The sequence below is a fragment of the Diachasma alloeum genome, unplaced genomic scaffold, assembly GCF_001412515.2.
Source record: "Diachasma alloeum isolate Michigan unplaced genomic scaffold, Dall2.0 Dall_scaffold_00294, whole genome shotgun sequence".
Classification (NCBI taxonomy): Eukaryota; Metazoa; Arthropoda; class Insecta; order Hymenoptera; family Braconidae; genus Diachasma; species Diachasma alloeum.
In genome coordinates, this window is record NW_021680433.1 from 753,058 (window position 1) to 767,857 (window position 14,800).

Sequence of the window (14,800 nt, forward strand, 5' to 3'; positions counted from 1 at the left end):
AAAATACAACTGCGTGAAACACACAGTAGTATAAAACTTCAACTGCGTGAAACACACTCTAGTATGAAACTTCAACTGCGTGAAACACACAGTAGTATGAAACTTCAACTGCGTGAAATACACAGCAGTATGAAAATTCGGCTGCGTGAAACACACAAACTTCACGCATGCGTGGAGTGTATGGAGTGTATGGGCGTGATTCACGCAACGGTGCGAATAGTCACGCCCCAAATTAATATCCACTATATCACCCACGTGAAAATATCATTTAGACGAGTGGATTGAATCCACAAATAAATGTGATTTTAACTCGTCCATCATTTAATTTTACTAGAACACACAATGAAAACACTTCTCAAATCCACCCTAAAATTAGCAGCTCACCAGACAGACTTTTTTGTGGAGCTGATCTAGGGCTATAAAAAAGATTATAGTAAAAACTTTGCTATCTCGTTTAGATTTCGAGATATTTCTTGAAAACTGGCCACTAGTCCAAATCGAGTTAAGCCGTTTTACCACTTTGATTCTGAATTTGTGTAAAAAAACAGAGAAATAGCCTTTCCTTTCCCTTTCCAATTTAATTTATTTCTATATGGCATACGGTATGGAAAAGTCTTCGAAATTTGCACGGATAGAAATATTCAATAAAAATTACGTATCTTTTCCGTAATTCCGGAGCGAAATGTGGTGGTAGGAAATTTTACGGAACTGTCATGGAATTTTTCCGGGGCGCTCCATAATTTTTATCCGAATCTGTTGTGAAAAATTACGATACCGTCACTTAAATTATCTGAGTCGATTCCGTAATCGGTGAATGAATTGTGAGTTCCGTAATTTTTACTGAACATTTCTTTCTGTCTGTAAAACTGCAAAAAAAGCGATATCTATTTTATTTTTCATTCAATTTAATTTGTTCATTTGAGAGAGGCTATAATCGAATATCAATCCGTTTAGTCTCATTATCAGATGCACTCTATCGCCCCGGGTTTAAAGTCATTATGAATGGCTTTTCGGATTAATGATAACAACATCAATGAGAATTTGTTTGTGTTAATGATCAGCCAACCGCAGGAGTGATATTAATTCCACGAAATCCGGCAATGTGGCGAAAAAGTCGGCCATTAATTGTGAAAATTGACAACACGGAGTAGTATTTCGTGTAATACCGCTTTATACGTAATTCCCCACGGTATTCATTCGCATGAATGGAATATCTCGCCGTTCAACGTGAAGCAACAAAATCTGTCTCATCATAATATTTTATTTATTTCATGTCTTCTCCCTGTGATTTGAGAAAAAATATTGAATGAACTTTTTTTAGATCATAAAATTCGTAAAAAAAAGTCTCGGTAATTTTTATCAACTGGCAGTTTCACTGAAATTGCGAGAAATTATGTAATTGCAAGTTCACAATTAGAAGAAGCAAGTGGGAAATTACTCTTGTATTGAAAATTACTCTTGTATTTTAAGCTATCATTCAATCAATTCGCAACATCGAGATACGCGGTAGCGTATCGGCACAGGAAAATTTTTAACTCCGACTCTTCAACACCTCAGGCCGAGCGCTGCCGGGTATTTATGCACGAAGTACGTACCTCTTGCACTACCGCCGGATCATGCCAATTAAATAAAATAAAAATGAGACAAGCTTTTCATTAATGTGCCCACTTTTTTGTTCAAGTCAATATTCAGAAAGTTACGCGCATAGCAACGAGTTCCTATCTTCATTTTCGCATTAAACATTATCTACGAGCCCTAAGTGTGAGTTTCGGGTTTCGAAGTTGATAGCAGTGTGAACCAGCCTCGCGTGTGAAGGAGGGAGAGAGAAATAGTATGTTATTCTTTCTCTATTCTCCTTGTACTCCACTCATTCTGTTATCCAACTCATTTACTTATTGTAAATGCAAAATTAATATGAAAAATGAGGTGATCTGCAAGGTATTTGGCTTTTTGCGAGATTTACCCTGTTTTCAAATAATTAATATTATTAATTAAATTCATGAATTACATATGGGCCAGTATATTTTCGGGGTTTGTAAACAAACACAAAATTAATTATTTTCTAGCCTTACAAAAATGACTGAAATCTTGCTAAAAAACAAAAATAATTATTTTTGTATAAAACACTGTGCCGAGGAAAATTTTTCTTTAAGAAATGCGGAAGACAATTTTCTAGAAAAATACAACTTCCATAAAAAAACCTGGAAAAAATATAGAAACCAACGAAAAGAAGCCAAGTCAGAGCTCAATTAAAAATCAGTAAAGATAGAACCAACGTCTTTGGCGCGGAATTTTTGCAATCACTGCCTAATATTAATCTAATCTTCCGTGTTGTGACCCTCACCAACGACGTTGGTTTTATCTACTGATTTTTTATTGAGCCCTGACTTGCCTTATTTTTATTGGTATTTGTATTTTTTTTTATGGAAGTTGTATTCTGCTAGAAAATTTTCTTCCTCATTTCCAGAAAAATGAAATTATGAACGGTGGCCGGGGTTTTTTCCCCCAACAAAAATTCCCCGGAAGAAATTCCCCCGGAAAAAAATTCCCCGGGAAAAAATTTCCGCCGGAAAAAAATCCCCGTAAAAAATTCCCCCGGAATAAACACCATTCCCATTTTTTCTGGGGGTTTTTTTTCCGGGGGATTTTTTTCCGGAGGATTTATTTTCCGGGGGAATTTTTTCCGTGGGATTTTTTTTTCGGGGGAATTTTTTCCGGGAAATTTTTGTTGGGGGAATAAAGTCCGGGAACCCCCGGTGGCCGGAGTTTTTTCCCCTAACAAAAATTCCCCGGAAGAAATTCCCCCGTCAAAATTCCCCCGGAAAAAAATCCCCGGTAAAAAATTCCCCGGAATGAACACCATTCCCATTTTTTCTGGGGGTTTTTTTCCCGGTGGATTTTTTTCCGGGGGATTTATTTTCCGGGGGAATTTTTTCCGGGGGATTTTTTTTTCGGGGGAATTTTTTCCGGGAATTTTTTTCCGGGAAATTTTTGTTGGGGGAATAAAGTCCGGGAACCCCCGGTGGCCGGAGTTTTTTCCCCCAACAAAAATTCCCCGGAAGAAATTCCCCCGGAAAAAAATCCCCCGTAAAAAATTCCCCGGAATGAATACCATTCCCATTTTTTCTGGGGGTTTTTTTTCCGGGGGATTTTTTTCGGGGGATTTATTTTCCGGGGGAATTTTTTCCGGGGGATTTTTTTTTCGGGGGAATCTTTTCCGGGAAATTTTTTCCGGGGAATTTTTGTTGGGGGAATAAAGTCCGGGAACCATTATGAACATTATCTATAGAAAACATGGGACAATCGTAAGAAAAACCTATTTTCTGAAGATTACACCTTAAATTCAGATGACTTCCCAACACCTAGTTTTTGCTGTTTCCAAATGCTTGTCATATCACACGTCAATTCCATAAACTCAATCAATCTCAAACTATCATCTCTATTCAGTTCTATAATCATTGCCTCTTTCATCATCATCCTCAAGGATTATCCCTTTCATTTATTGATCTACTTATTTCATTCTTCACCAAATCATCAATCCCCAATAATCAATTCGGAATGAATCGTTCCTCCATCGAATGATTATTCCGGTAACGAATCAGTTTACCATAAAATGTCAACAAACAATCCCTCCACTTGGCGAAATTTCTCCACAAAAAGATCTAACACTGCCTGCTAGCATCAGACAGTTCTAAACGGAATCGTCATCAAATTTTCTCCAATTCTCCTCCGCCGCATCACGGAAATCCCGCCGAAATCCAATTCGCCGGGGAAAAAAGCAATATCCTCCAGGATGCTGGACGTTTAATCCCATCAGTTGAGCCCTCTAGAGGGCGACTGGGATGTAATTATACGAGTGGGGATTACGCAAGTTTCGGAAACTACTTTCCGTGTCTGTTGCTCCGGAGCAACGATGTGCCAAAGTCCATAAAACGAAGAGAGGACTTGCAGAGTGTGGGCATAGGATTCTCCACACATCCGAGGAGATTTCCTCGTTTGCACCTGATTGCATAATTTTTTTCGGAATTAATGGAATTGGTTATGTATAATTAGCGAGTTTGCTTCCGAATGGAAGCTTTGTAATCGTTCAAATTTAAGGATGTTTGGCCTATAGGCCGAGAGAAAAATTTTTTTCTTCTTTTATTATGCAAATATTTGATGACAGCAAGTAATCCCAACAAAAATTTTTCATTTTCTCCGCTGAAAACATCGTTAAAAAAAATTCAAATCATTTCCTACCGAATTCTTAAAATATTTCGACCCCAGAATCCCGAGTGGAAATTTTGATCAGGTTGGCTGATCAGAAGTAACACAGAAATCCGATACTGGTCCGCCTTTTCTGATCAGGTGTTTCCGATAAGTATTCAGCCAGTTACTGACGAAACTATATGAATCCGTCGGGACTCAGTCTTTCTTGATCGTATTCTGATCAGTCGAACAGTTCAGATCCGCATATTCGGATCAGATTTGGCTCCTCAACAGCGTTACAAGGTCTTGTCAAAAACTGACCTTGTTCAGTTTTTACGGATCAGTTTCGGACTCCAGCCTGATTTGAATTTCCACTCGGGATTTAAGACTTTTCAAATTTTCAGTTGGTCCATAATTGAGTGGATTGCAAAATATATGTTTCTTACACATTTCCACATCCATTGCGACCTTTTCAATAGCAGAAAAATATCTTCATCAGTTATTATTGGCTATTTTATCAGCATCCGCGTTTGTGGGTAATTCCGCCCAGAGTTTGTGGATAATGGCGTCCCTATGCTCAGCTAGCTATACGGTCAGAGCTCACGGGGAGTCCGCTCAGATTCAACGTGACGCGACTAGGATGAGGATCGGGATAGGTATTGTGTACTCAAATAGCCGAACACTACCAATCTATTAATAATAAACAGTATATTATATGGATAATAGATGGATGAGTTACAAATCAACTGTTTAACGGGTTCGGTTTTTACGCGGGTCTGCTATAGATTTTTGGCCAGGAGTGGACATCCGTCCAACTTTAACTCCTGCCGTACCCTGCCTTACTCTAGAGCTTTGGAGCCGTTGCTAGCTCGAAATGCTTAATAAGCATTCTCACGGTTTTTCGAAACTAACATGGCCATATGTCATCACTGACAATGGCTACAACAGTCAAACAGCTCTATCCCAAGAAGCTGGACTCAAGTGTCAGCGTGGGACTGCTTATTCAGCCCAGACATTTTTGCCTTAATTTCATTATAAAATATTAACTAAACAAAATCGACGTGTCAATATCTCCACACGTCACAACATGAACAAATGTTTCTTTGATCCAACTAACGACTTCATTAGTTGGGAATAAAATTATTATTTAGACGGAGAAAAGACCAATTGTATTAATGTACAATAATGATTCTGTGATGATTAAAAACATGGTAATGACAGTGATTACGAAGTTTCTCTGGTGCAACATGGAAAATCCCTATTCTAATGAAACAGGGTTATCAACATTTCTTTATTCATTGTAATTAAAGTTTCATTCATTGAAGTTACTTCATTCATTGTAGTTTCCAAATTAAAAAAAAATAGACAATTTGTCGAACAATTGGATATTCTAGAAAATTCGTATAACAAATCAGTAGCGAAGCGGTAAAACGGTACAAGTCAATTTTACTATTGGCAAGTTTTCACGGAATATCTCCGAATCCATGGGGAAGACATGGGGAAATTTTTTTGTTAAAATCTTGTTTGTAGCCCTCAATTAGCTCTACACAAAAGGTCATCACGAAAATTTCGGTACCTCCCTTAGATTCGGAGATAATTCCGGTGGCCTGGCGCAGTGGGTAAGTTCATTTCCTCACATGCGAAACGTTCCGAGTTCAAATCCCGGCCGGGTAGAATGGTGCGATCTAACCATTTAAAGTCTTCATCATCAACGCAGTATACCCTAGCCGGGGCGAAGCGATGTAAAACAACGATAAAAAAAAAGATTCGGAGATATTCCTCAAAGACTCAACTGAGGTCTAAACCGATTTACCGCTTCGCTACTGAAATTCCTGCCACATCATCGTTTGCATACTGCTATCCCCAATAATATTTCAGTGTCACACTCATTCTCACAATTGTTCAGAACTCTGAGCGTCTCTTTCGTAGTCATTGCATAGTGCCTGCTTCAAGAATACTTTCGTGTCCTTCTCACAATTGTTCCAAGCTTTGACTGCCTCTTGCGCATTGTCATATGTCTCTGTAATAATCACCAGAGGAATTAAGACTTGAATACTCCAGCAATGAGGAATTTTCGGGGCATTTATTATCATATACAGAGAAGAGAAATTGTGTATTGTGCACCAAGTCCGGAAAGTCATGTTTTCCCCGCTCGAGGTGCGCATGCTACTTCTTAACGCGCCTGCAGAGAAAAGTTTGGATTTTACTTTCTGATGAGCAGGAGGAAAGTGATTACTTTTCACCCTAGAGCGAGAAGTACCCACTTTCCTCCTGCTCTCATCAGGGAGAAAATGACGATAGTATATTGTGCACGAAGGGTGGAAAACAAGAGATTCTAACCCGCCCGTGGATTACCGCCCGAGCCGAAGAAAGAGGGTTTTGGTTTGATTCAAGTCGATTTTTCGATTTGATTCAAGTAGATTTTTGGGTTTGATTCAAGTTGATTTTTCGGCTTGATTCAAGCCGATTTGGGGCCATGGGTCATCGTCAAGGAGAAGGTTTTACATAAGGGGAGCTTTGTGTGTGGCCGGATACATGGGGGGGGGGTTGTATTGAATTCTCGATTTACCACTGTCCCCCCCCCCCCCTATTTTTCCAGTATAAACGACTTGATTCAAACCGATTAATCGACCTAAATGAAGCTGAAGTTGGCCTGAATCAAGTTGAGAAATCGACCTGAATCGGACCGATATTCCGGTTTGCATGAATCAAGTCGGCCCGAGTCCGACTTGATTCATGCCATCAATTCGACATGAAACAAGTCAATTCTCGGCATGATTCATTCCGATTTGTTTCAGACCGATTTTTCGATCTGATTCAGGCCCACTTTTTTTTGGGTGTCATATTCGCCAGAGTAGGTTTTCAAGGCCTAGTGTCAAAATGGACTATTATGATACTAATAAGAAAAAGGCGATTCTTTGCGCGCGAAGCACCCTTTTTTACTTATAACATAAAATCTGTTTATTTTCCGAGTGTGTTAGATACATTGAGAGAAGAATATGAACACGCTTAGATAGAATGCGCACTAATCAATACAGCAATGTTTCATAATGTCTTTATCATTTTCCATGAGGTGGTTATAATTTTCTACATTTAATTCTGTTATACTTTACCTTTTTCTAGGCACTTGCGCTGGCCTTCAATGTACTTGTCAAGAAATATTGTACCATTGATAGCATCATTCTGAACAATTCTCACGAATTTCCCCACATCTATGTCACCGTCTTCGTTGACCTGTTGAACAAAGTGAAGAATATATTTTCGATTAGGAAAATCTTATTCGCATATTGATGTCCAAATTTCTCAATTCTATCCTTTAATAATCATTATATGTTTTTACGCCAAACAATAAATCGTGAGTCAAATCGACGAATTTGATTTGATCTGAGTTTAAGTGAACCATATCGGCAAGATATGGCCTGAGAGAGGTGCAAATCAGCATAGCGACTTGATGAAGGTTGGATTTAATTTGATTCAAATAGATTTTATGCCTTGATTCGAGTAAATTCTATGACTCGATCTGAATGGAATCAGTACACTAAAAAAAAAAATTCAATTTGACACTTATGGAAGTGTTAAATTGCGCCTGCGAAACTCTTAAATACAGATCTGAAACTCTCAACTTGAGATTTTCGAAAGTTTCAAGTTAAGACTCAACTATCTCAAGTCGAACCTTTCGAATGTCTTAAGTCAAGACTTTCGAAAGTCTCAATGTTTTCGCAACTCTCAATATTGAGATTATCAAGACTCAAAATAGGACTCTCGAAAATCTCAAGTTGAGACTCTCAGAAGGATCAAGGACACTCAAATTGAGACTTAGAAATCTCTATTTGATCCTTTCGAAAATCTCAAGTGGAGACTTCCGAAACTCTGAAATTTAAGATCTTTGAAATCTCAAAGTGAAGATTTTTTTTCTGAGTGTACTTGATTGAAGTCAGGAGGATATTTATGAAACAGTTTTTTAGTGCACTTGTATCAGTAAAACTTGGAGTTTTCAGGTGAAGTACGTCCTCGACTTGAATCAAGTATCAATTCAACTTCGAACAAGTATTTGTCGACTTGTTCTTCTATAAAATTGCTGACGACCACTTGGGCCAACCGCTCGTCATCTGATTTTTTAAAAAATTCCCTAATATTTACAGGTAGTCCGGAACTCTTGGCTACAGTCGCATTAGTATTTTTCATATCAAAAGTCTTACTACTTCAGCAGCCTTGAACACGCACACATCCATCTGTATGAAGTCACCATTCGGCACAATTCCTTCTACAAAAAAAAGAATCCAATTTTATTTGTGCAGTTGTTCTTGATTGTGGAATTTTTAATAATTACCTTCGGCGATGCAACGCAATCTGTATGTCTGGAAAGGTCTTCTGTAACAAGGGACGTCCGTAACTATGTCACAATATGCCATGTTGATCATGGCTAGAATACCGAACACAACGAGAAAATTAACGCTCGCCATGCTAACACAATAGTAGAGATTATATTGAGGAGTCTGAAAAACTTCTAGACTGCTGAGGTAAATCCACCGATTTTTATAGCGCTCGACTGATTTTCTTATCAGTTTGACATCATGTCGATTAACGAAGTTTCTTTGTCTACACATTTTGTTACTAATGGAGACAAAAGATTTTCTAGAATATCTTGACACATCGAAGTTTAATACCAACGTCCTTGAAAATGTTCGAAGTAGAAAATTCTGTTTCATAATCTTATCGAGTGACTATTCTACTCAAATTCCACGGAATTTCGTAATGGAAAATTCATTTTTTTAATGAAAATATCAGTGACAACTGTAATTGTCAATTTAATTATTTCACAAAAAGTTGTAAAAATCAGGAAAAGCTTTGGAATCGTTGATTTGATGATCTTCTAATTTTGCCTGGAAATGACGTAGAATGTCATGAAAATGTGGGTATGTATGTTCGGATGAGTGTGCCAATTTTTCAGAAAATTTTTATAAATCTTCATAGAAAGAGGACTGGAGTTTAAGCTAAAAATCTGAAATTTCGTCACATAATTGGTATTACTTTGAAGCACTTCTGAGCGCCTTTTCAGCGCAATTGGTCGAGTAGTTTCCGAGATACAGCAATTTCTCAAAAACCTCATTCACTGAATTTGGGCGCAGCGAGCGAGGTATCTTATTTGAAGCCCGCTGATCCCTATTTTGCTCCTCTCTGTAGGCGCATAGGGGTTACCGGAATTCCACTCTCCTACTGTCCCTAAGGTTTCTTATACGAAGACTCTACTGTATTGTGTTCGTATGTAACATTAGTCATATAAAACTGCATCAATTGTGATGAAGACAAATTAATCCCATTATTTCTTCAGGAGAAATAATCGCCTTTGTGAAAAAAAAGTTATTGTACCATGCGGTTCCGCTAGTTTTATTGAAAAATTGAAAGAACAGCTGAGACAATATTGCTCAGAATATAATTAGATCTAAGTTACATGGAAGCGTCGATTATATGAGAAAAAATTGAATAGAACCGCTTGTTCAAAGAAATTGTGAGATAACATTTTATTTATACACACATACACACAGGAACATTCTTTTACAAACATCGACATAAAAAAAAACATCTTTTTCATCAACCGTGGTGATATCTTGAAATTTCCAGTTTCGATTTTCAGGGCCAGTACAATAATTACCCGATATTAATGGGGAAGTTAATAAGCGATATCTTGAATTTTCCAATTTCGATTCTCAGGTCCATATTACAATAATTACCTGATATAAATGGCGAAGTTGACAAGATACCATGAGTGACACGCCCACGAAAAAAGACAGCAGATGAAAGAATGACAGGATAGAAAGAGACGATCGCAACTCGATTCAAATATTTTTCACCTCGATTCCAGGAGGAAAACTACTTGATTGAAGTTGGAAAGATACCCGAGTGGAAATTGCTTCAGGCCCACCTGGAGCACGATCAGAAGTTGATCAGGTTTTTGTAAGGTTCGACTGATCCGGTGATTCCTGATGACAACCTGACCAAGTTCTGATTCAGCAAATCGGATCAGAAAAACTACGGGCGGGTTCAGATCAAGTTCTGATCAGGTAGACATGATCAGATGATGCCTGATGAGAACCTGACCAAGTTCTGATTCAGCAAATCGGATCAGAAAAACTACGGGCGGGTTCAGATCAAGTTCTGATCAGGTAGACATGATCAGATGATGCCTGATGAGAACCTGACCAAGTTTTGATCCAGCAGATCGGATCCGAAAAACTACAGACGGGTTCAGATCAAGTTCTGATCAGGTAGACATGATTAAATGATGCCTGATGAGAACCTGACCAAATTTTGATTCAGTAGATCGGATCCGAAAAACTGCAGGATGATTCAGATCAAGTTCTGATCCGGTAGGCACAATCTCACCCTGAGGGCGGCTGCCTGACCCCAATTTGATCAAATTCAGATTTGATGTCCTTGATCGGCATTTGAAAGGGGTCAATCGAAGAGAAAATGATCAGATTCAGATCCGCTCCACCTGACATTAATCTTAATAAGTTTTTCGGATAATTTAATCACCTATTATTATACTATTCAAATTAAGTTTTATCAACCATTATCAATAATTATTTTCAATCTTTAAAAAGGATCATTATACTATAATTAAAATAAATTGGATTGAATTAATTTAATTTAATGAATTTAATTCAATTAATCAATTTAATTAACAGCACAAGAGTCAGAATAAGGGTTACAAGGGTCAGATTAAGGCTTACGAGGGTTATAATGACAATCAGATCAAGGATACAAATCAGGGTTACATGCGTCGGGTTAAGGATTACAAAGGTCAGCTTAAGGATAATCGGGCGGAGGGTTAGAAAAAAGCAGCCATTTTTTCCTTTTTTTTACGTATTCTTTAAATGATGGAAAAGGCGTGTGCAAAGTTTCAGACTGCTGGGGAGCATGGTTAATTTATTATTAATTTTTGAAGAAGTGGTCATTTAACCCGTTTCTCTTATGGAAATCACCAAAAAACTGCAAAACCCAAGGAAAAAATGCAGCCAAAGTCATGAAAGTTTAGACACATTTAGAACATGTGATCAATGATTTTTTGAGTGAAAAAGATTGTCGTCTAGGAGCCTTGTTTATTAATCATAGCGAAAAAAGTACTGAAAAATGAAATTTCTACGCACGTAGCCCAAACGAGTATACTAAGAAAAATCTGGACGCTATTTCAAAGTCACGCTCGACATCGAAAAAAATTCAAAAGCACCGACTTTGTTTCAAAGTCGCGCTCTTGAATCGAGGGCGGCACCATTGATTCATAATTTTCGGCGCTTGGGGTCCTATTTTCCGCCGCCAAAAAGCCGCGCTCTTAATTCAATGTCGCCGGGATTCAGTTCAATGTTGACGCGAATTATTCAACGGTAGGAAAACTTTGATTTAAAGTTCCTCACGCTCTTTNTTATTTTCAATCTTTAAAAAGGATCATTATACTATAATTAAAATAAATTCGATTGAATTAATTTAATTTAATGAATTTAATTCAATTAATCAATTTAATTAACAGCACAAGAGTCAGAATAAGGGTTACAAGGGTCAGATTAAGGCTTACGAGGGTTATAATGACAATCAGATCAAGGATACAAATCAGGGTTACATGCGTCGGGTTAAGGATTACAAAGGTCAGCTTAAGGATAATCGGGCGGAGGGTTAGAAAAAAGCAGCCATTTTTTCCTTTTTTTTACGTATTCTTTAAATGATGGAAAAGGCGTGTGCAAAGTTTCAGACTGCTGGGGAGCATGGTTAATTTATTATTAATTTTTGAAGAAGTGGTCATTTAACCCGTTTCTCTTATGGAAATCACCAAAAAACTGCAAAACCCAAGGAAAAAATGCAGCCAAAGTCATGAAAGTTTAGACACATTTAGAACATGTGATCAATGATTTTTTGAGTGAAAAAGATTGTCGTCTAGGAGCCTTGTTTATTAATCATAGCGAAAAAAGTACTGAAAAATGAAATTTCTACGCACGTAGCCCAAACGAGTATACTAAGAAAAATCTGGACGCTATTTCAAAGTCACGCTCGACATCGAAAAAAATTCAAAAGCACCGACTTTGTTTCAAAGTCGCGCTCTTGAATCGAGGGCGGCACCATTGATTCATAATTTTCGGCGCTTGGGGTCCTATTTTCCGCCGCCAAAAAGCCGCGCTCTTAATTCAATGTCGCCGGGATTCAGTTCAATGTTGACGCGAATTATTCAACGGTAGGAAAACTTTGATTTAAAGTTCCTCACGCTCTTGATTTATACGAATCAAAATTGAAGTCTAAGGCAATTGATTCAATGTCTCACGTCGATGAATTGTGAGCATGACTTACGATTCGAGGTGAGAAAAATGTATACATTTCACAGGTATGTACATTTGTTTTAACGCCCAGAGGTCGAAAAAACAGATCTTTCTTCGACAAAAACAAATCGCGCCAGCGATGAGAAAGATACATTGAACGATTCTGCGAATTCAGGGAGGCCCGCCCCCCTTCTTTCCAAAGCCCACAGCCGTGTGTCGCCGGACTCATGCACGGACACGCTGAAAAAAATTGAATATCAACACGACGAAAACCAACGAAAACAGGCGCAGTTGAGACGCATTTTTTTCATTGGTCGGAAAGACGTGATGTGATGAGGACGATGAGCTTGAAACTGGCGAACGATATCCACAACTTTTAGAGCGGACTGTACGGCCGACGCTCCAAAGGGACCGCGGACGGGGGTCAACTTTTTTACACATAATTTTATAAATAATTAAGGAACATGACAAAATATGTTTAACACACCCTTACCCCTCCATATGCATACATTATTTAAATAAAATTGCTAAATTTGAATAAAAATTTTTAACATTGGGATTTCGAGAGGGGGTGGAGGGGAGATGCCTAATAGGGGAGGGTTGAAAATTTTAGCCAACAAGGAGAGTGGGTTTCAAAATCTATCTGAGCCACCCCCATCCCTCCGTTCGCATGCGTTGCTTAAATAAAAAAATTAAATTGTCAAATAAAAAAGAAAATCTCGAAAATTCGGAGTTCGAGAGGGGGTGGAGGGGGGATGCATAATAGGGTAGGGTTGAAAATTTTAGCCGACAAGGGGAGGGGGTTGGGTAAAATTTCGAATTCTCCTGTATTGTGCGTCCCCCTCCACCCCCTCGCAAATTCCAACTACTCAAAATTTTTATTTAAATTTAACAATTTTATTTTTTTATTTATTTAACGCATGCAAACGGAGGGATGGGGGTGACTCAGATAGACTCTGCAACCCTCCCTCTTGTTGTGTAAAATTTTCAACTCTCCCTTATTGTGCATCCCACCTCCACCCCCTCGCAAACTCCAAATTCTCAAAATTTCTATTTAAATTTAACAATTTTATTTTTTTATTTAATTGACGCATGCGAACGGAGGGATAGGGGTGGCTCAGATAGACTCTGAAACCCCCTCCCCTTGTTGGGTAAAATTTTCAACCCTCCCTTATTATGTATCCCCCCTCCACCCCCTCTCTAAGTCCCAATGTTAAAATTTTTTATTTCAATTTAGCAATTTCATTTTTCATTCAAATAATATCTGCACATGGAGAGGTAAGGTTAAACATATTTTGTCATGTTCCTTAATTATTTATAAAAATTAGGGGTAAAAAAATTTACGCTCGTCCGCGGTCCCTTTGGAGCATGGGCAGTATAGTCCACTCCAAAAGTTGTGGATATCGTTTGCCAGAATTGTTCGCCAGTTTCAGGCTCATATAAACCAGGTATGATGGAAAATAGCATATTCAAATTTTTCACATAATTTTCAAAGGTTTTTTCAAACTCCAAAATAAAATCTGATTTATTCAAATTACGGTATTCAGTCGGGAGATATGGACAATTGAAGAGAGTCCGTTTCACCACTTTTTCACTCCATATTTTTCCCCTACACTCCAATTAGTTTATAACATTAGGTTAGTGTTCTCTCCCCTTCCATTCTCAATTTCTGCTCTTGATTCAGTCTTGTAGACCTTTCAAATGAAGATTTTCTCGCCTTTGATTCAAGAGCCCGTTTTATCGGAAATTCCTTGAAATCAAAGGCGCGAAACTTTGAACGCATTTATGGGCGCAATGCCTTGAAATGAACGCTGCGCTCTTGAACGAGCGTCGGATTTTTCTCAGTGCAGCAACATCCCAAGTACCGATCGGGTGAGGGTAGCGCGGTCAATTTAAACGTCTCTTGAGAGAGAGCCATGAAGCGTTGTGAATGGAGTTCCCTCGAGCCAGTGGTACCAGCTCCTGGTGAAAAAAAAAATACCGATGTTGCCACTTTTTCGCATGGATTAATATTTTTTCATTTATTAAAAAAATAACAATCTGAAAATCATTCAATGCGTGGAACAGATACAAATAAAGTTGATTAGCTCCAAAAATAATTTTTAACCGGAGATACTTCCTGATATTGCCTGAATTTTGAATCCGAATGGGAAAAATTTTTTTGTTCAGCGATTGGTTTTCTGCAGGAAAACAATAGAAACCCCTCCGCCTCACCTCCTACATTTCCTCCTCGCCTGATTATCTTCAAAGATCACAAGAGTTAAAATAATGGTCTATACATATATCTCTATCTCTATATATACAGG

General features: G+C 38.1%; 2 protein-coding genes across 2 annotated transcripts in view; one reads left to right on the forward strand and one right to left on the reverse strand.

Annotated features, from left to right (window-relative positions):
* The window catches only part of LOC107039120, a 163,919-nt gene that overhangs the window by 114,806 nt on the left and 34,313 nt on the right, over positions 1 to 14,800 (forward strand). The gene's annotated exons all lie outside the window — the stretch shown is intronic.
* Positions 5,819 to 8,747, reverse strand: LOC107039167. The gene is made up of 4 exons (XM_015258652.1): positions 8,519 to 8,747; positions 8,388 to 8,452; positions 7,302 to 7,422; positions 5,819 to 6,208 (listed from the first exon to the last, which is right to left on the reverse strand). Exons 1-4 carry the CDS (start codon positions 8,649 to 8,651, stop codon positions 6,081 to 6,083), a joined length of 447 nt encoding a protein of 148 aa, XP_015114138.1. The 5' UTR covers positions 8,652 to 8,747; the 3' UTR covers positions 5,819 to 6,080.

Excerpts from the sequence above, each read along its gene's own strand:
- LOC107039167 (XM_015258652.1), bottom strand. The coding sequence starts at position 8,651 with ATGGCGAGCGTTAATTTTCTCGTTGTGTTCGGTATTCTAGCCATGATC. Across the intron at positions 8,453-8,518 it reads ATTGCGTTGCATCGCCGAAG|AAGGAATTGTGCCGAATGGT; the intron begins GTAATTATTAAA and ends TTTTTTTTGTAG. Across the intron at positions 7,423-8,387 it reads TGTTCAAGGCTGCTGAAGTA|GTCAACGAAGACGGTGACAT; the intron begins GTAAGACTTTTG and ends TTTGTTCAACAG.